Source organism: Gopherus evgoodei, chromosome 3, assembly GCF_007399415.2.
Source record: "Gopherus evgoodei ecotype Sinaloan lineage chromosome 3, rGopEvg1_v1.p, whole genome shotgun sequence".
Taxonomy (NCBI): Eukaryota; Metazoa; Chordata; order Testudines; family Testudinidae; genus Gopherus; species Gopherus evgoodei.
In genome coordinates, this window is record NC_044324.1 from 160,922,460 (window position 1) to 160,942,789 (window position 20,330).

General features: G+C 46.1%; 1 protein-coding gene across 1 annotated transcript; it reads right to left on the reverse strand.

The window, feature by feature from the left end:
- Window positions 1–554: 554 nt before the first annotated feature.
- Window positions 555–19,757, reverse strand: TCTE1 (t-complex-associated-testis-expressed 1). The gene is made up of 5 exons (XM_030557232.1): window positions 19,697–19,757; window positions 10,102–10,378; window positions 7,704–8,272; window positions 5,762–6,211; window positions 555–3,312 (listed from the first exon to the last, which is right to left on the reverse strand). The coding sequence occupies exons 2-5, from the start codon at window positions 10,283–10,285 to the stop codon at window positions 3,118–3,120; spliced, it is 1,398 nt and encodes a 465-aa protein (XP_030413092.1). The 5' UTR covers window positions 10,286–10,378; window positions 19,697–19,757; the 3' UTR covers window positions 555–3,117.
- Window positions 19,758–20,330: the final 573 nt, after the last annotated feature.

The following is a 20,330-nucleotide window of genomic DNA, read 5'->3' on the forward strand; positions in this document are numbered from 1 at the left end:
ATAACCAGAGAAAAGCTGCTAACACGCAACAAACAACATTCTCCCCTCCCCAACCTCAACACACCCTGTTTAAATCACCATTCAGGGAAAGCCTGAAATAGCAGCATGGCCTGAAGATCACATCTGGAACAGGCTACTTCGCTTGGAAGATCTTGTGCTGTTTCATAGTGGGGACAAAAGGCTGTTGCTTGGACTCACTCCCCCCAGTGGTCTTGGCTTGAGTTTGTTACTGGAATGCTTCCCAAAACCTGGATGGCACCACAGGAATCATAACTATGTCTCAAGCACTTTGGGGGTTTGAACTCAGAGGCAAGTTGCCTCCATGAAGCCACTGAAGTCACATCAGATCCAATCACTGCCCCCACATTAACCCACATGCCAGGATAATGTCATAATGCAAAGCGTGTGTTTTGCAGTTACACATTAGAGAAGTTACCACCAACCTGCTTAGGAGATCGTTAACCAATAATTTGTTCTACTAGTAAAGTTTACACAATCCTCTGGAAAACTATGGCTGAAAAATATCCTACACCACGAGTTTGGAACAAAGACAAGACAGAAATACAGGTGAGCTAGAGTTCTCATTAACTATCACTCACAAATACTCCATATGCAATAAATTCACATTACCTAAAGATTTTATTTTCCTCTACAGCTGGAAACAAAATATTGCCAAAGCTGCCATCTAACTGTTCAAAACAATATTTGCCTAAGGCAGCCTAGTTACACTGTTTGTAGAATGCCCCATCAAATATAATCCTTAGGTTCCAGGTCAAAGCTGATTTCCAGCCATGGCAAGTGCTTCTAACTCTCCCCAGCTCCATTTTCACTGGGGATCAGCAAAAATAACCACCTCAGTGAGCACTAAATTGATGCAATCAAAATGTTTGGACTGAGAGAGAAACAGCCCTAAATTTGTGACTATCTAATGCAAAACTCATGTTTGGCACGTAAAGATCACTGAGCTCATTTACTACTTACAAGGATACCATAACAAGTTATAAGCAACAGGGTTCATTTACTCACAGCTTTGAGGATTAGCACTTGTTCCACAGACCCAGAATCTAACTATGGATGAGGATCATCAAAAAATAACCACATGGGACAAGTTCATCCCACCTGTAAACTCATTTAAGTCAGTGGAGGTACACCAGGCATGAATTTGGCCCAATATGTACAATTTTCCTCTAGAACATGGCATCTGGTATGTAATACATTAACTATTCCATGACTTTTAACTCTTCCCTCCTGCTTCTTAACTATTCTGTCTACGCGGGGTTCTCAACTCTGTTCATAGCACAACCCACATTTTTAATACCCCCACACAGTCTCCGTATCTCCCTTCCCAGTCACAGCCACATAACATCCAAACTGCAACTACCATTGCTCACCTGGAGAGGAAACATTTAGATCAGTATTGAATGTGGCTTGAATTTCTTTTAATGCTATTTAGCAGCTGGAAACAAAGAAGGCCCCAGTACCATGGCACAGCTCACCACAGACCACCAGCAAGCATGCTGCAGACCACTAGTGGTCCACAGGCCATTGTAGTATGCCCTTCATAGACTGCCAATTGATTTCACTGGTAAGAATAGAAGCCAATACAATAGAATACATATAATTCCCTGTTTTAGTTATTTTATTGCAAGAAAAAATAACTGAAAAGGTTATAGAAAGAAAAACATATTCTGAGACTAACTCCAGGACATGCCTTTTCAGGCCAGTCTGTGAGAGGTAGGTACTACGATGAAATCACCTCTGAGTGTAATCAGCCCCATTAGCCACACCTGGGGGTAATCAGCCCCTCATGAAATGAGTTGGGAGTCTCAGCACAGTTCCCTATGGACAGGTGTCAGCAGCACTGCTGCGATGGAGGAGTGAATTCACATGGAAACTGAGCTCTCTTGTTGCCCCAGAGGTGATGCTCCCTGCTGTCTTGGTAGAGTGCCAGGATTGGGTAGCCTGTCTTTGGTGTACCTGCTCTAGGACTAAACAGAGACCTTTTTAGTTTCCCACACTGTCAGCATGGAGCTTATAAAACCCCCTAACACATACCCTGCTGTGGAAGGAGAATCTAACCCTTCCATTTCATTTTAGAATGGGGTGTGCTTCATTAACAGATTCCATACATAACACAATGCCTCTGTCCCCTGGGGAGAGTGACAAAGGGCTTGTTCCCTTGTTTAAACCTGTGTGTGTGTGTCTGCTTGGGGCTGCTGCTTTGTACCACAAGCTGGTTAGTGTGGGAAGGAAATCCAAAACAGAGGGCAGTCTATTTACTAGAGGAACTCCTCCCTAAGGAAGAAGAACTATTATAATTAGATATCCTGGTAACTGGCCCCATATCAAGACTTCCATTCTGGGTCTGGTGGCAGTCCCTGTGAGTGAGCTCGGGCGAGAGGCCAGCTCATCCAAGCTTTTGCAGAGCGAGCTCATGTACCATAGATAGGGTCTTCCATATTATTATTTGCTCTTCCCTGGCAACTGTGCCCCCACTTGATGATGACAATCTTGTAAGTTTTGTGTGCTGCTCCCAAAGGCTGGGTGCCAGTGTTATTTACCATCCTTTGCTCCCAGTTGCCAATGACAGCATGAAACCACCTTGTGACAGAACCACATGGGAGACCCAACTTTGGCACTAGCCCTGAGTCTCCATTCATGGCATTCTGTCCCACAGTAACAATGAGCTATGTGATTTCTGGGCAAAGGCTACTCCAAGAGCTGACTATCCAAGGCATTCATGCTACCAGCCCCGCCAGGTGTCCTAGACAACAAGTAGAGCAGATAAGTTGAGAAAAATCTACTGAATGGAGGGAGCATGTGTAATTTCCAGAATGGCAGGGTGGGCTTTGGCCAGTCTGAAGCCGATGGGAACCTAGCTCAGGCTGGGGAGTTGGAGAAAAGGCAAACCCTTGACCACTCCGTGTGAAGGAGCCAGTGAGAAATCCCCTTTGGGGTCCAACTGCCAGGTAGGGCCTGGTCCCTAACACCAGGCTGTCTGTTCCATTTTCTTACCCCTCCCCCAATCAGGAATTAATGTCATATGGCCACAGCTGCCCAATGAGGAGAGACATTTCATTTCAAAGGCTACAGCGGGAAATAGGGGCGTGGGATAGGCTAATCCAGATCTGGGGATTTCTCTTCCAGGGAGTTTGGCTGGTACAAGGTTTTCAGACGGGCAATTTCCTGGTTAGCCTTCAGGGCTTGGTTAATGAGGTACTCGCTCTCTTGTCCCACCTCTGCCAGCCGCAGGTCAAATTCAGTCACGGTCTTGTTATCTGAGATTCCTTCCAGCAGCTGTTTCCCACCATCCTGGAATCAGAGAGGAGATGGGCGTGAAGTACAGACCAGAGCAGGCTTGCTACTCCATGTCCCCCAATCCCCAGAGTGCCTTTCACCAGCACTCACCTACTGCCTGCAAGTGGAGTAGAGGAGAAAGGAGCATGTGCATTTCCACCTCACATGTCCTAAGTAGGAGTATGTGACAAAAAGCAAAACATGGGATATCTTATTCCTCAGCAGGAATCTCCTGACTCAAACGTTACTGGCAGCAAAGCAGAAAAGGAGTGTAACCTTATGCAGTGACAGAGCCATGCCGGTATATCTGGTCACCCATTCAGCAGCTCACTGCTAGTTAATGTCAATGCCAGCACAATTAAGGGTACCATTCCTTCTCCAGCAAATGTCGAGAGGTCCATTCTGATAGCCTCCTTTTCAGAAATGGGGACATTTCTGTCCTGGGGACATCTGTGGTGAGGCAGAGCCTTCCACACAACTGAAGTTCAATCCACTGAGGAAATTCAAGCTATGACAGAAAATTTGGCAGAGATCTCAGGAGTTCTGGAGCTTTGAGAGGCAGCTCACCTTGGTACCATGACCTCCCTCACCTGTCAACACACTCCAGGGATTGGACCAACAGACGTTTTCTGGAGGTGTTGAATCCTAGGTATTGTCAGTCAATATCTATCAAATACCAAAAAAACATGCTTCTCCTACCCTCTGTGACCACTCCTCCCGCCCCCAGCCCCCCACTGCCTTTGACCTTCCTGAGAGAGGGCAGGAAGTGGGAAAGGAAGGGAAGGAGTCTACCTTTGAAATCAACGGGAATGCAGGCACATGACCAAGGCCTGAGTTTGGTGTACCTCTAGTGGTTCAACCAGGGGCCTGGGAGTCACAGCTCCTCACCTGGAGTCCCATGTTGGGAAGGAAGTGTATCTAATGGTTACAGCAGGGGGCTGGGAGTTAAGACTCCTAGGTTCTATTTCCAGTTCTACCACTGAACACTGGCACCTCCGGCAAGTCACTTTCTCTCCCTGTGCCTCTGTTTCCTCATCTGTAAAATGGAGACAATAATACTGACCAACTCCTCAGAGTGTTCTGGGGTTTCACTAATGAACATCTACAAAGTGCTTTGAGATCCTTGGATGGAAGGTGCTAAGCATTAGGGTTATTATTCCAAAGATAAACTTCAACCCTTTAGAACACCCTTTTCTCCTTGTATTATTCCATTCTAGCTCTTTGCTATTTAGAGGCTACTAAAATGCTTGCTGTCTTCAAAGCTCTTTAAAAACATTGGCTAATAAATTCTGTCAGCTACCCCATGAGGTGGGCAGACAGGTACAGTAGGTTTTACTATTTCCATTTTACCAATGGGAAAACTGAGGCACAGAACTTAAAGGTCATTTTCAAACATGGCTGCCTAGATTTAGGATTCTTTATCCACATGTAGCCAACTAAACAGAAGTGACCTGACTTTCTGAGAAGCTGAGCACCAGCAGTGACTTCGATGGGATTTGTGAATGCCCACTAGTTTTGAAAATCAGGCCACTGGGATTTAGGAGCTGAATATTAGGCATGCAGATGTGAAAACTTTGGCCAAAGCCATCTGGTGACTCAGTAGCAGAGCTGAGACTTATGTAAATTCAGCAAGTGAGCCAGTTTTCTAACAATGCTGATCTGAATATCAGTACAAGCAGGAGATTATGAGGGTGATGCCTTTGTACCATGACGAAGCCGTGATGGTCTCAGAAATATTCCCTGAATTTCCTGGGCCTCTCTTTAACTTGGGAACAAACCTCTCAATTTCCTAAAGGCCAACTTCACAAAATACACGTTGAGCTTGTCGGTCTCATTATATATAGAGGGCAGGGAGTGTGAAACAATGGAGGATTCCTTCTTTTAGTGATATTTGCTGTAACCTCAGCTTCTCTGCTGCCAACAATTTATAATACTCAAATCAAGATCACCTTGGCAGTGTGTGACATGGAAATAAAGTTGGCTCTTTGGTGAGGGGCAGCAGTTCAGAGACCAAAGAAGCTCTGCATCTGCTTTATGTAAAATCATCCAGATCAGTGGTTCTCAAACTAGGGCCGCCACTTGTTCAGGGAAAGCCACTGGTGGGCGGGACCAGTTTGTTTACCTGCCACATCTGCAAGTTCAGCCGATTGCAGCTCCCACTAGCTGTGGTTCGCTGCTTCAGGCCAATGGGGGCTGCAGGAAGGACAGTAAGCATGTCCCTTGGCCCATGCCGCTTCCTGCAGCCCTCAGTGGACTGGAGCAGCCAGTGGGAGCCGTGATTGGCCAGACCTGCAGACGTGGCAGGTAAACAAACCGGCCTGGCTCGTGAGGGGCTTTCCCTGAACAAGTGATTGCCCTAGTTTGAGAACCACTGATCCAGACAGATGCTTAAATTGGACTGCACTAGCTGCTGTAATGGCAGCAGACTGAAGAAATTTCTCTTTTAGACAGGGAAGCTGCTTACCAGCCCTATGTGGTTGCATGCAAGGTTGATGCTTGTCAGAGCTGTGTTCTGAGCAAGGACCTGGGAGAACAGCGTAGCTGTTGGCTCTGACAACTCGTTGCCTCCCAGATGGATAGATGTCAAGGTGGCATTAGTCAGCAGGGCATGGCCTATTGCCTGGCCGCCCTCATCCTCAATGCAGTTGATGCGCAGGTTCAGAGAGGTCAGCGTAGAATTCTTCCCTAGGGCATGAGCAATAGCCTGGGCTCCTGGGGCCCGGATCCGGTTATTACACAGGTTGAGAATTTCTAGCTTGCTACGGTTGATCAGCTTGCCAATGGCTCGTGCTCCCCGGTCCCTGATAAGATTATGGGACAAGTCCAGCTCCACCAAGCATGGGTGATCTAACAAATTCCGTATCAGCACCCGAGTCTTTTCATCATCCACTTTACTCCGGCACAGCTTGAAGACCTGTGGGAGAAAAATATGGTTATGCTTGTTGGCACAGCAACTACCATCATTTTGGAAGTGATTTTCAAAAAGCCTAAATGAGTTAGGTGCACAAGTTCAATTAAAAGTCAAAGGGAACTGGGCACCTAGCCTCCATAGAGAGCAATGCCAATCCACCTTAACTTCAAATTTAACAGCCTTTGTTTGACCTCTAACTGAAATATAACAACATATCATCCTCAGGTGCACAAGAAATGACATGTTTGCCCCCACTAGGGAACCTTGCAGTCGCAAAAGGGCCCCACAATGGGATCTCTGTGGCCACAGAAGAGCTCATTTCACCTAATGGTGGAAGGCAGTTGTAGAACCTGTCAATCCATCCAGAGAGGGAGGGATCAGATTATTCTGCCTGTTCTCTGAATTGTGATGTGTCAATTAGTTAAATTCCGGAATTAAACTCTAGAACAGGGTTCGCAGGGAGGTTGTGGAATCCCTGTCACTGGAGGTTTTTCAGAACAGGCTGGACAAACACCTGTCAGGGATGGCTTTAGTTTACCCGGTCCTGCCTCAGCACAGAGGACTGGACTTGACCTCTTGAGATTCCTCCCAGCCCTACATGTCTATGATTTTGTGGGGCAGAATCTCTGTAGTGGAATAACCACTGAGCTGAGGGTTATGCTATTGTCCAGAGAGAAACATCCTCTGTGCTGAGAGTTCTAACACCGCCCCACAGTGTTTTGGGGTGTCTGTGCTGCTGGGTGACATCCTGTCACATTTTCTTTGTTAAGTAACATATTGCATGTATCTGTTCATAAAAGTTAAGAGACTGGCCTAACAAAGAACTGGCTCCCTTTGCTTATCCCCATCAAGGATTATGCAGGGAGGTGCACCAGGACTGCTCCTTCTGTCCTGATCTATAGAGAACACATTTTATATGGGGGAAGGGGTTTACTCATGTTAATAAGATGCAGGCTTTACTGAACCTCACACAACATGTGATAACAAACAGCACCTAGCAGGATATTAAATTACACGCCACCTACTTAGTCTCATTTCAAACATGAAGTTAGACAGGAATGGCAAAGGGGAAAGGCCCTGCCCTTAGCTAGCAGACAGCCTGGCTTGAGGGGGAAAGGACGTTTCACATCTTGACTTTCCACTCACTTGGCCAAATTCAAGCCTGGTGCAAGCAGCCCTATCAATTTCAACAGATATAGACCTGCTTATACCAGCTCTCAATGTTGCCCATTGTGTGGCATCAAATGCATTTCAAATACTCTACTGGTTTGCAGTGAATTGCATCCTATGAATATATTTAGGCACCTAATTAGAAAGTTTGTCTAAGACAGTCAAGTTATTTGAGTCAAACATTTGAAAGCCACCCACTGGACTGGGAAGACTAATGGTGAGCAGCAGGTAAAACTGGACTCTTGGCTCTTTGCAAGGGTATTCTGCCCTGTTTTAGCTTATCCTTTAAAATATCAATGTTAAAAAATCAGTTTAGGCAAGTTACTTTCAAGGTGTGGCACTTCTTGAAAGCATTGGCCAGAGAGCAACAGTCCTGATAGGTGAAGTCAAAGAGGCTCCACTCGAAGTTCATGCCACAGTCTTTCACACCATACGTCAGATGCAGCTCTTCTAGGTGAGAAAGGGCAGCAGTGAGCACTCCTAGGTCATAGTGATGCATGCACAATTCATCGACCCCAACATCGCTCCCAGAATCGGACATGTCATCCTCTTCCTTGTTCTGATCCAGCTTCACTGGTGGGAGGAACTGATCGATTTCCAGCTTCCTCACATACTCCTTGCAGAGCGGGATGACCTCCAGGACTTGATTGGGGTCGGTTGTGTTAGGGATGAAGTACTTCAGGATGCTCTCCAGGTGGCGTTCAAAGAACATCCGTTTCCAGCTGCCCCCATAGCGGGAGACATCACACACTGCCCAGCGCTCTGTACAGCACCTCTTCCAGTAGCCTTCGTCGCTGATCAGGTTGGCAGTCACTGTGAGAGGCAGGCCTGTGGAAATCCTGTCCAGCACCTTCCTTTGGTGTTCTGGCAGGAGACGGTCCACAACAGGATTCTCTGTAGGGAATAAAGAAGAGGAGAGGTTACTCCCCAAAAGCATTCTGAATCTGAGGGGGGGGGTATGTTCACTAATCCAATCCCCCTAGAAATATCATGGTGAGTAATATTCTAACCCAGACCTATTGATAGAAGTTTTTTTTACCATTTGGCAATCATTGATTTTATACGCTGTTTGGGAATAGCATCTGTTAACTTATGCTCCCTTCTGCTGCTTCCATAGTACCACGCTACAAAAATATTGTCAGTCCTACATAAACTGTGGCTAGCGATTTTGTGTTTTTATTTCTAGGTGGTGGACTTCTTGTTGTCTAAGTAGATATTTAATGGAAAATTCTGCTCTAGGACACCAAGGTAAATCCAGAATAACATCACTAATGTGAATGGAGTTGCTCTGGATTAACACCAGTATTCGTCACAGCAGAATTTGTCTCGTTGTTTGGAGAACTTCCCCAGAGGATTATAACCTTTTAAAGGAGAACATTTTGGGTCTGGGCCCTTTAAATGTTCTTTATAAAACTTCTCTTGCCTTTGCACCTTTGTATACTCTGCTAAAAGTGTTACCCACTTTTTGCCCACCAAGCCCTCCCTATCTCCTCCTTCAAACCTACCTTATTCAGAAAAACGTTCCCTTCTCCTCCAGTAATCTCTCTTCACCCCTCTACTCTGAATCTCTGTCCTATCTCTCAGCTCGTCTCGCAGACACTGGAAGCTCTTTGGGGCAGGGAATTTCTGCAGAGTGCTATATACGCTTATAGGACTATACACCTGATTTGTATTCATTATCATACCATGATGGAATCATAGAGACGAGAAAAGAGAGACCTGTCTGCACATGGAAAATCTTATTCTGAGAAGCAAAGCTGCGTTCCTACTTTCTCTCTCTTCTTGGCAGTCTCTCTACTAAAGGTATCTACAGAAGAAGAGCACTGTGGCTTTGCTTGAAGACTTCTTCCAGTATTCCCTCCATTTCCTCCCACACACTAACACCCTCACACTGCAGTGACCCTCGCTTAGACAAACCCTTTCTGAGGCCTTCAATGCCACTTTTCTGAGTCAGGCAGAGAGCAGCACTGAGGATCGAAGGAAGTTACTCCTTTTCCTCCTCAGTCTCACTGGGCTCCCAGACCCAGGCAGCTTGGGACCCAAACTCTGAACCCTGACCTGGCAGCATGCTAGACTAGCAGCCTTGCTATTTCTTAGCAGTTCATCTGGTCCAAATGCACACAGTCCACCTGAGGATGTCACCATTCTCAGGTGGATGGGTTGTCACATCACAGCTGACAGCTGTGGAAATGTTAGTGAAATTGTAAGTTTATATCCCACTCCCACACCTTCATACATTACTTGTATTCTTCAAGTGGGGCAGAGAATAGTTCTACCTCTGTCTGTACAGCACCCAGCACACTGGGACCCATCCTGACTGGGCCCCTGGATGGTACTGTAATGTGCCAGATGACGAAGAGCAGAGAAATCTGACTTCCGTGGTCAGGGTAAAAGCTGATATAGCAAGTCCAAGCAGGGCATGGAGGGAAATTGAGGCGCACCCCAACAGATAGGATGGGCTGAGTTCAGAGCACCTTCTCACTCTGTGTAGTACTCTCAGTGGGCCAAATTCATCCCCCATGTAACTCAATGGAAACCACTGCAATGGAGTTATATAGACACATCCAGCTATTGAGCAGCAGGAGAGATTTTTTCCTCTGTCCACTCTCTTTCCCTTTCTTTGACACTCAGCAGGATGGACGACCCAGTGTGAGCCTGCTCCACAACCCAAGGTAGAACAATGCGGTGCGCAGGACTGCTGTGGGGAAGGGACCATGACTTACTTTCAAAGTTGCTGATGATACGCTGGAGGCAGAGCTCACTGAGGTGTGGAACAATGGCCAGTGACCACTCAGGATCCTCAGCAATGATCCGTCGCATGCGTCGGGGGTTGGCTGCAGGGTTCGCCACTGATGTTTTCAATGGGGGAGAGGCCATGTTCGTGTCTCCAGAAACTGGCTCCTGCATCTTAATGTGCTAGTCTGACCCTACCCCCTTAGATGAAAGAGAAGGAAAGTCTGCATCAGGACAGTATCACCAGCACATTTCCAGCCAAGGCCCCTGGGAAAAAAAGACAGTTTAAGAAAGGGCAAACAACTGGAGTCTTTCACTGGTACTAATAACAACAACAACAAAATGTTGGCACTCCCATGACATCACTCTGCACACCATCACTCTGCTCACTTTGGATACTCTTTTCTGCTACCCTTTGTCTGTCTTGTCAATTTTAGATTGCAAGCTCTTCAGGGCAGGGACTTTCTACTGCTCTTGTGTTTATCCAGCCCCTAGCACAATGGGGGCATTGTGTAATAAACATCACAAATAATACAATGGTATTGCTATGAAGAGCTATTAATGCTTTTTAGAGGTTGAAGCTCATTGCAACTGTATTAACTTTTCTCTGCAATTTTTTCACTGCCCTTCCCCGTTGCCTTCTATCCAAGGATTTTGGTGCTCTTTACGAACATCTGTTAATTGGAGCTTCAGCACCCCTGTGAGAGGAGTCAGTGTGACAGGGCAGATAGGCTCCACATAAGCAACAAGGAGGTAAAGGAGAGCCTGTGGGCCTTGCTGACTTCACCTTGCTACACCTGCAGCCAATGTCAGTCTTTCTGGGCCTGTTGTCCCATCCATCAAATGGAACTGGAATCGAACAGACTGCCAGTCCCCTCCTCTACCCACTATGTCTCTAAAGACCAACACTCTCTTGTTTCCTTTTGAAGGGTCAAATTTGCCAGTTTCCTTTCCCCTATGCCACCATAGCTCTCAGCCATGTGCATGACAGCAGCTTGTAAAGAGTAATGCAGAGACTCTGGGTGAAGGACACGACAAACAACAGGAAACAAGGTAGCCTCATTTCTCTAAGATGGATACTTGTGTCTCCCTTTCCCAATTCAGCATTGCCAATGGCAGTAATTTATACTAATGGACAGTTTAGATTTGTGGGGGTCTAAGATGAGTGGCATACCTTGTATTCAGGAGCTGAGAGATAGGTCTAGACCTTTATTTACACTGCAGAGCCCAGTCTGACATGGAACTTAAGGCTACTCTAGAAACAAGCGCTAGACAATGACAAGATGTTCATCCAAAACGAGCCTCCAATAATATCCTACAAAGAAGCCTGCAGCCACGTAGAATTGTATACCACAATGTCCCTCCCTGCACATCTCTGCTGAGCAGCGCTTTGATCCCACGCATCATTTTCCCTTTAAGGGAGAGAGGCAGATGCTGCTACCCAGATCAAGCTCATTATTTCTTTTCCCTCTGTGAGACTGCTCCATTTTCCTTTACAGCACTGATATGTGCTGGCTCAGCCAGTACTACTCCCTGTTTCTTTGAAACCTTTGTAGTAGGTTTTGACAGTGCCCCAATCCCCCAAACTGTCTGTGGACATTATTATAAAACAACCTGCTAAGAAGGAAGAGAGGAGCTCTATCAAATGCTAAGAAGAACTAGAGAAGTAAAGAGAAATGATTCATGTTGTGTTGCAGAGACTGTCAGCAAAGGCTTCTTCATATGTATTCACAGCACACAGCAGATACTGCAGGACAGTGACCCACTAATATGCTGGCGGGGAATTGGAGATGAGGGATAAGGTTATGGCAGATAGTTATTGGGCTTTAGAATCATAGACTTTGAGATCAGAAGGGAGCATCTAGTCTGACCTCCTGCACGTTGCACTCCTGAAATAGAGCCCTAACCTCTGGCTGGGTTACTGAAGTCCTCAAATCACGGTTTAGAGACTTTAAGTTACAGAGAACCTACCATTTACACTAGTTTAAACCTGCAAGTGACCCTTGCCCCACGCTGCAGAGGAAGGCAAAACCCCCCAGGGTCTCTGCCAGTCTGACCTGGGTGAAAATTTCTTCCCCACCCCCAAAATGGCAATCAGACGCTGAGCATGTGGGCAAGACCCACCAGGCAGATACCTGGGAAAGAATTCTCTAGTAACTCAGAGCCCTCCCCAGCTAGTGTCCCATCTCTGGTCGTTGGGGATTTTTGCTACTGATAGTCACCGATGGGCCACATGCCATTGTAGGCAGTCTCATCATACCATCCCCTCCATAAACTTATCAAGCTGAGTCTTGAAGCCAGTTAGGTTTTTTGCCACAGTTGCTCCCCTCAGAAGGTGATTCTAGAACTTCATCCCTCTGATGGGTAGAAACCTTTGTCTAATTTCAAGCCTAAACTTGTTGATGGCCAGTTTATAGCTTTGGTGGTTACAGAGGAGCAAAGAAGATAGAGGACAGTCTAAGATGGTGGGGAGGTCAGCTTTCCTAGTATGGAGGAGGAAATTAGCATGGGGATGACTATGGAAACGGCAGTGAAAAGGCTGAAAGGAGATGAGACGTACACCCACGAGGAAGGGAAACCACCCCATAAGGGGGTGAGGGGAAATTGAGGGAGGCAGCCAGAACATTCAGAAATGAAGAGTAAGCAGTGGTGAAACAGAACTATTTCTTCAGCGAGCTCTGAATACACAGAGGAAGTTTCCAAGGGTGTTCAGAGACAGCTAACAAGAACTGTGGGGAAACAGAGAAGGCGCTAGATTCTCAGCTGGCATAAATCAGCGTAGCTTCTTGTCTGTAATGGATTTACGCCACCTGAAAATCTGGGGTTAGGGACTGAAGAACTCCAGTGGCACTGATAGCACGTTAAAGAGGACACGCTATTGGGACAAGTGACCTTTCTCTACCTAGTGCTTTCTTAAAGGTGTCAGGTGCTTCTATACTTCCCAAGCCAGTTGCAGTTCCCTGTGGCTACTGACAGCTTTTCTTACATTTCTGGAGCAGTCCCAGAAAGGCTGGCACTTAGAAACTACAGCACAGCATAGATGGCATAGGGTTACTTCATGGTCACGTCCCAGAAAATGGTCTGAGTGTCAGTTTACTGATGGCACAGTGATTCGTGGAATGATTTTAGAGACCAAGAACATGAAGCCACATATCATATTCCATTTCCAGGGCAACGAAATGAGGGAAAGGTGTAATTCCTAAGTCCCTCATTAGGTAATATGCATCCTGCACTAATCAATAAATAGATGATTGTAATCTGTGAAGTTTGTAACCTCGAGTTTAACATACATTTAAAAAACAAACTATACCATCCCCAAGATACCAGCAACAATCTCTCACGTGACCACATGACCAAATTGTTTTCACCCTTGTCCTCCCAATGGTACAGCACCTCCTTTAGCTTATGCTTGAAAACTCTTGCAAAATCCTTGGGACAGGAACACTGTCTTTGTTTGGTTTTGTAAAGCACGAGCTAAGTAACTAAGTAATAATCTGCCAAGAGTGACCAAATTGCAGTCTGTAGGCCAAATCAGGGGCGGCGGAATGGCAGGCAGTTAGCATCCACACAATGGAAATATTGTGGGGCCTGATCTATGTTTCCAGCCCTGCGAGTCATTCCCTGTACAGTGTGTGCATGCGTGCAGGACAGAGGCGCTGAAGCAGCTGCTGCGGTGCTGAGGACTAGGTAGGTACTACATCCCGTCCTCTCTCTCACACCCCAAGTATTCCCTGCTGCCCATGATGCAGAGTATCCTCCTTGACTCCCCTTCCTGTTACTCACACCCTGACCTCCCTCTGTTGCCTCTGACTCTTCCACTCCATGCAGAAGCACCTCCACCCTCACCCCTCATGCAAAGTAGCTTCTGCTGCCTCTGGGCCAAATGCAGTACATAGGGTGACCAGATGTCCCGATTTTATAGGAACAGTCCCAATTTTTGAATCTTTTTCTTATATAGGCTCCTATTACCCTCCACCCCCTGTCCTGATTTTTCACATTTGCTGTCTGGTCACCCTAGCAGTAGATAAGTGCCCTCAGATTTAACAGAGCTGTGGTCTGTGGAAACTATGCCCCAGGATGCTATGTTCCGCTTTGATCTGAGTGGTGATGTAAATTAAATAGATCTTGGGTCTGTCTGCATTGGGAAAAGAGATTAAGGTTAGCTCGGGGTTAGCTAACACATGTTATCTAAACCTAACCTCAGACTCTTTTCCTAATCTACACAAATCCCACAAGTGATGCTGCACAATACTGACCATACAGCTACTAGACTGGACCCCTATGGTTCTATCATTGTTTCCATGCAAAATATGTTTCTCTCTTGCGCTCTGTTTCCAGTTCTCCATTGTTCCTACTTAGCATTCAGTGTGAACTTGAATATAGCAGGAGCAAGGTTGTTATGGGGTGATAACTATTCCACAAAGGTGCCTGAATCAACTCAAAGGCGCCAAGGTGTTGCAGAGTGCCAAGTCTGACACTGTCATTGATCACACTGAATCAATTCACACAACCTTTGGCATGGTAATCATATACCCCAGCTTCTGTTCAATGACATGGTTTTCTGGATGCTTCCAGTCCAGACATAAATCAGTTCATGAAATGGCTTCTTTCACTGATTTGGGCTCATGTACCCCTATATCTTGGCTTTAGGAATCTGAGAAAGAAAACTATAGCTGATGTGGCAAACAAATTCTAGCAGCTGAGTTTGTGTCACATATATTTAAACATTGGATGGATGGATGGATACAGACAGATACTGAAAAGCAAATTACAACTTCTTCACTGCAGAGGATGTGAGGAATATTCCCACACTGGAGCCATTCTTTTTAGATGACAAAGTGGAGGATCTGCCCCAGATTGAGGTGTCAATAGAGGAGGTTTTGAAACAAATGTATAAATTAAAGAATAATATGTCTCCCGGACCAGATGCTATTCACCCAAGAGTTCTGAAGGAGCTCAAATATGAAATTGTAGAACTCCGAACTTGGTATATAACCTATTGCATAAACCAGCCTCTGCAGCAGATGACTGGTGGATAACTAATGTAATGCTGATTTTTAAAGAAGGCTCCAGAGGTGATCCTGGCAATTACAGACTGGTAAGCATAACTTCAGTACCAGGCAAACTGGTTGAAACTATAGCAAAGAATAGACCGATCAGACATAGATGAACACCTACATTGAGGAAGAGTCAACATGGCTTTTGTAAAGGGAAATCATGCCTCACCAATCTATTAGAATTCTTTGAGGATGTCATTAAACATGTGGACAAGGATGATCCAGTTGATATAGTGTGCTTGGACTTGCAGAAAGCCTTTGACAAGGTCCCTCACCAAAGGCTCTTAAGCAAAGTAAGCTATCATGGGATAAGAGGGAAGGTCCCCTCATGGCTCAGTATCTGGTTAAAAGATAGGAAACAAAGAGCAGGAATAAATGGTCAGTTTTCACAGTGGAGAGAGGAGGTAAATAGCAGAGTCCCCCAAAGATCTGCACTGGTGCCAGTGCTGTTCAACATATTCAAAAATGATCTGGAAAAAGGGGTAAACAATGATGTGGCAAAGTCTGCAGATGACACAAAATGAAGATAGTTAACTTCAAAGATGACTGTGAAGAAGTTACAAAGGGATCTCTCAAAACTTGGTGACTGGGCAACAAAATGGCAGATGAAATTCAATGTTGATAAAGTGCAAAATAATGCACATTGGAAAATATAATCCCAACTATACGCATAAAATGAATGGGTCTAAAATTAGCTGTTACCACTTAAGAAAAAGATTTTGGTGTCATCGTGGTTAGTTCTCTGAAAACATCTGCTCAATGTGCAATGGCAATCAAAAAGCTAACAGAACATTAGGAATCATTAGGAAAGGGATAGATAATAAGACAGAAAATACCATGACACTGTATATATCCATGGTATGCCCAGAGCTTGAATTCTGCATGCAGTTCTGGTCACCTCGTGTTAAAAAAGACATATTAGAATTGGAAGAAGTTCAGAGGAGGGCAACAAATATGATTAGGGATATGGAACAGCTTCCATAGGAGGAGAAATTAAAAAGACAGTGACTGTCCATCTTAGAAAAGAGATCACTGAGGGGGGATATGATAGAGGTCTATAAAATCATCAGTGGTGTGGAGAAAGTAAATAATGAAGTGTTATTTACCCCTTCAGATAACACAAGAACTAGGGGTCACCCAATGAAATTAATAGGCAGCACTTCTTCACACAACGCACAGTTAGTTTGTGGAACTCATTGTCAGGAGACATTGTGAAAGCCAAAAATATAACTGCGTTCAAAAAATAATTAGATAAGTTCCTGGAAGGTAAGTCCCATCACAACATTATCAATAAGCCAAGAATAGTCAACAAAAGTAATGCATGCTCCTTTCCACCTACTCTACACTTAAATCATCTACAATACAAAGGTTTTATTAAATGATATGCAGTGAAATTGGACATGCTGTAAATTCCCAATCTATTTTACTTATGCACAGATTAAGGCAATTTGCCTTTCTGCATAAAACTACTATAAAAAACCCTATTTCCTCTGGTGGTAAAGAATTCCACCCAATGATTCCAGGTTAGATTGGTATCATTCTAGCTTCTTCATGTTATGAAGTAAGAAATAAGGAGGTCTGCTCAAAGAGAAAGGGTTCTGGCTTTTGTGGCTAATCCAATGCCACTGAAGTCAATGTAAAGAATCCCATTGACTTCACAGGGCCCCCTGACAGCAATAAGTCAGTCCAAGAAATGAATTAAACATAAAGCTCCTGTCAGCACTAGAGCTCGTAAATGTATCTGAAACTATTTCAAGCACAGTTACAGCCCAACAGAGTTTGCACCCATATCTAGGTCCTGTCTACCCAGAATTTTAGGGAGTTTGCTCACCATTGCTCTAGCATTGTGTAAACACTGGCTAAGCTCAGGGCTGGCTCTAGGCACCAGAGCTCCAAACATGTGCTTGGAGCAGCGCTTTCCAGGAGCCGGCCCTGAGCGGAGATGAGCTGTGGCGGTGGGGGGTGTGGGGAGGGCCGCAGGAAGTAACCCTGGGGATGGGGGGGCAGAGGAACCGCTCTCGCCCCAGATCACCTCAGCTCCACTGCCGCCTGCTCCCCCGAGCGGGCCCCCGCTCTGCTTCTCCCTCCTCCCTCCCAGCGCGCGTGGGGGAGGAGGCGGGGCTGGGAATTTGGGAAAGGGGTTGGAATGAGGTGGGGAAGGGGCAGAGTTGGGGCACAGCCGGGGGGCACGGGAAATTTTTTTTGCTTGGGGCGGCAAAAACCTTGGGGCCGGCCCTGGATAAGCTGCAGGTGTTTTTACTTTCACAGTATCTAGATCTGCTCTAAGCAGGACTGGATGATAATAGTAAATACACCTGCTCTGTCTAGCATTCTCACCACTGCTGTCACCAGTGTAGTCCACCAGTGGTGAATTAGGGGAGCCATTTTTGCCAATATATGTTATATTTGTATTAAGCAACTATGTAGTTGACTTCTATGGGGTAATGTGTATAGCATGGCTCTCCATTTTTTATACACTCACATACACGTCCATTCATACTGGACAAGGAAAGTGTGCTAGCTACTGTCATGTTAGAAAACAGCTGTCAAGTTCGGATCTGGCAGAACTAGCTTTGCCATTCATTTGCTAACATGGTTATTTATGTGAACAGTATCACCAACTATGCCAGAGACAAAATTATCTTCTATATCTCCTTTTACTTAAGGTGCCCTGAGTCATCACCAACATATCAGACACTCCTCAGTGATTGGAGTCGTTGTGTTTATGAAGTAAAACCTCAAGAAAGATAGCTGCTCAGGAATTAACCACCACCCGTGACAACACTTGCCAATCAGCAGTGGCTGGCAGGGTCTTGTCAACTCTTGAAGGGGCACTTTATGTGGCAGTAATTGTGAGAAAGGTGACAACCAAGATGGGAATACACAGATAGATGGAGTTAACAGAGAAGTAAGGAGAACATCCAGCCACTTCCAAAAACGTCAGTGCTTGCTCATCCAAATCAAGTCTAGCTCTGGCAATGTGCTGAACTAGCAATGACTTAATCCTCTCTCCTCTCCATCAAGCTGTTCTCTAGACTCCCAATAAAAATTAATTGGTTACTTAATTTTAATAATTAAAGCAATACTTTGCCCTCCATTAGCTCCTTCCATCTGAGGATCTCAATGTACTTTACAATCAATCAATTTAATCCCCCACTGAGGTAGGCCAAATAATTTCCTGATTTTACAGTTGGGGATAATGGGGTACAGAGACTTGCCTGGGTCATACAGGAAGCCCATGACAATACTATGAATTGAACTTATTTCTAAATTCCCAGGCCTTTGCTTTCACAACCAGAACATGATCCCTTCCCCTCAATAATGACTTTCTGGCATTCCTTTCTATATTGTAAATGTCAGGGTCCTTAAAGGTGGACTGAAGGGCTTTCTATCTGCCAAGATCTGACTTCAAGCCCTCACAGTTCTGTTTCTCCTATAAATGCAGATAGCATTACTAGCAGCAGAAGCTGAAAAATGCTATTTTAGGAGTTAGTGATGTGATCAGCTCCAGCAGAGGAAAAAAGAAACTGAGGACCTCAATGCAGATTTTGGGAAGTAAGCAAAGGCAGAAATGATTTTCAAATCAAGTGTTTTAAATTCTCCCTAAGTTCTTACACTGAGCCATGTCCATGGTATCGGGTCCCAATTTACAACAGAACCTCACTAATTTGTACTAATGACAGGCCCATGTGTGATTACCAAATGTTGCAAATTAAAGAGTAGGCAACTAAATGTAATTTTAAGAAATCGTACTTAAAGCATCACATAATATGCTTTATCATGCCTAGGGTGACCGGACAGCAAATGTAAAAAATTGGGATGGGGCTAACAGGAGCCTATATAAGAAAAAGACCCCAAATTGGGATTGTCCCTATAAAACTAGGACATGTGGTCACCCTAATCATGTCTTTTGACAAGCATAATTTAGTCCTGATTAATAAGGGTAATATGCCAGAGCATGCTAGTATACTGACTGTGGTACATTTTGTAAAAGAAATGATGTCTTAGTAATAGACCTCACTACAGCATGACCTCGTCTGTTAAACACCCACTGAAAGTTGGGGGGTTTTAAATGACAACTATTGAGTTTGTGAATTAACAGACTCCGGGAGGTTATTATTATACAAGCATTTGGCAGTGTGCTCCAGACAAAACCAGGCAGCCCCTGTCCAAGGAGTTGACAACACAAAGCCCCCATATTTCCCTAAGTGAGAGGAAACTCCCTAAATTTCCTCTGTGCGGCATTGTTCAGCGGGCTGAGGGGCAGAGCCGGGGGGGAGGCAGCCGCAACCAGCCCTGGCTCCCCTCCAGAGCCACATAGACTTTTAGGAATTGACTGCAGGGTGGAGCCTTCTGCCCACAGGCTCCGGACCCCGCCGGCTCTGGGGCCCACTCCCTGCCCAACGCGAGCGCCTGGGCGGGACGTCCCGCCGACGCTGGAGACTTGGTCTGGCCGGGCGGGACCCCGAGTACCGCTAACACACGTGCTGCTCTTCCTCTGCCCCCAGCCAGGCCCCCCGCCGCTCACCGCCTCCCGCCGCCTCGGCCCGCTCCGCTCCGCTCCGCCTGGCCTGGCAGGCAGGACCCGGCCGCGGTTGCTAGGGAAGCGGCCCGTTGCCAAGGGCGGGGCCGGGGAGGGATTCCGAGGCCGGAAGCGAGGCGGTCCCAGTCCCGGAGTTCGGGGGCTCGTGTGCTGTGGCCGTGCCGTGGGGTGCCCCCTTCATGCCGTGACAGGGGGCGGAGGGACCCCCCCGGAGCCATGCACGGGTCTGTTCAGCGGCCTCACAGGAGAAGGGGTCACCCCGCGCGCCCCAACATTTACAGCAATCAGCAGCCCCGGCGGCACAAGCGCTGGTTACGCACAGAAGCTGCACGGCTTACACTGTCCCGGGAGCAATACAGCCCCCAGTGTGGTCCGGTGTAAAGGTGCTCACACTGGTAATAGGGTTGTCAGATGTAAAAAAAACCCCTGAGATATCTGGGCTGATCCTGACCCCATGCACAGGCCAGCTGGCAGCGCCTTCGGAGCTCCCTGACAGATTTTCTCGGACAACTACATCAAAAAAGGGGGGATCTTGGGAAAACCTGGACAGGTGGTAACCCTAACCAGTATAGCTATGCCTATTCAGGAAGGGGAATAAACTACACTAGTACAAGGTAAC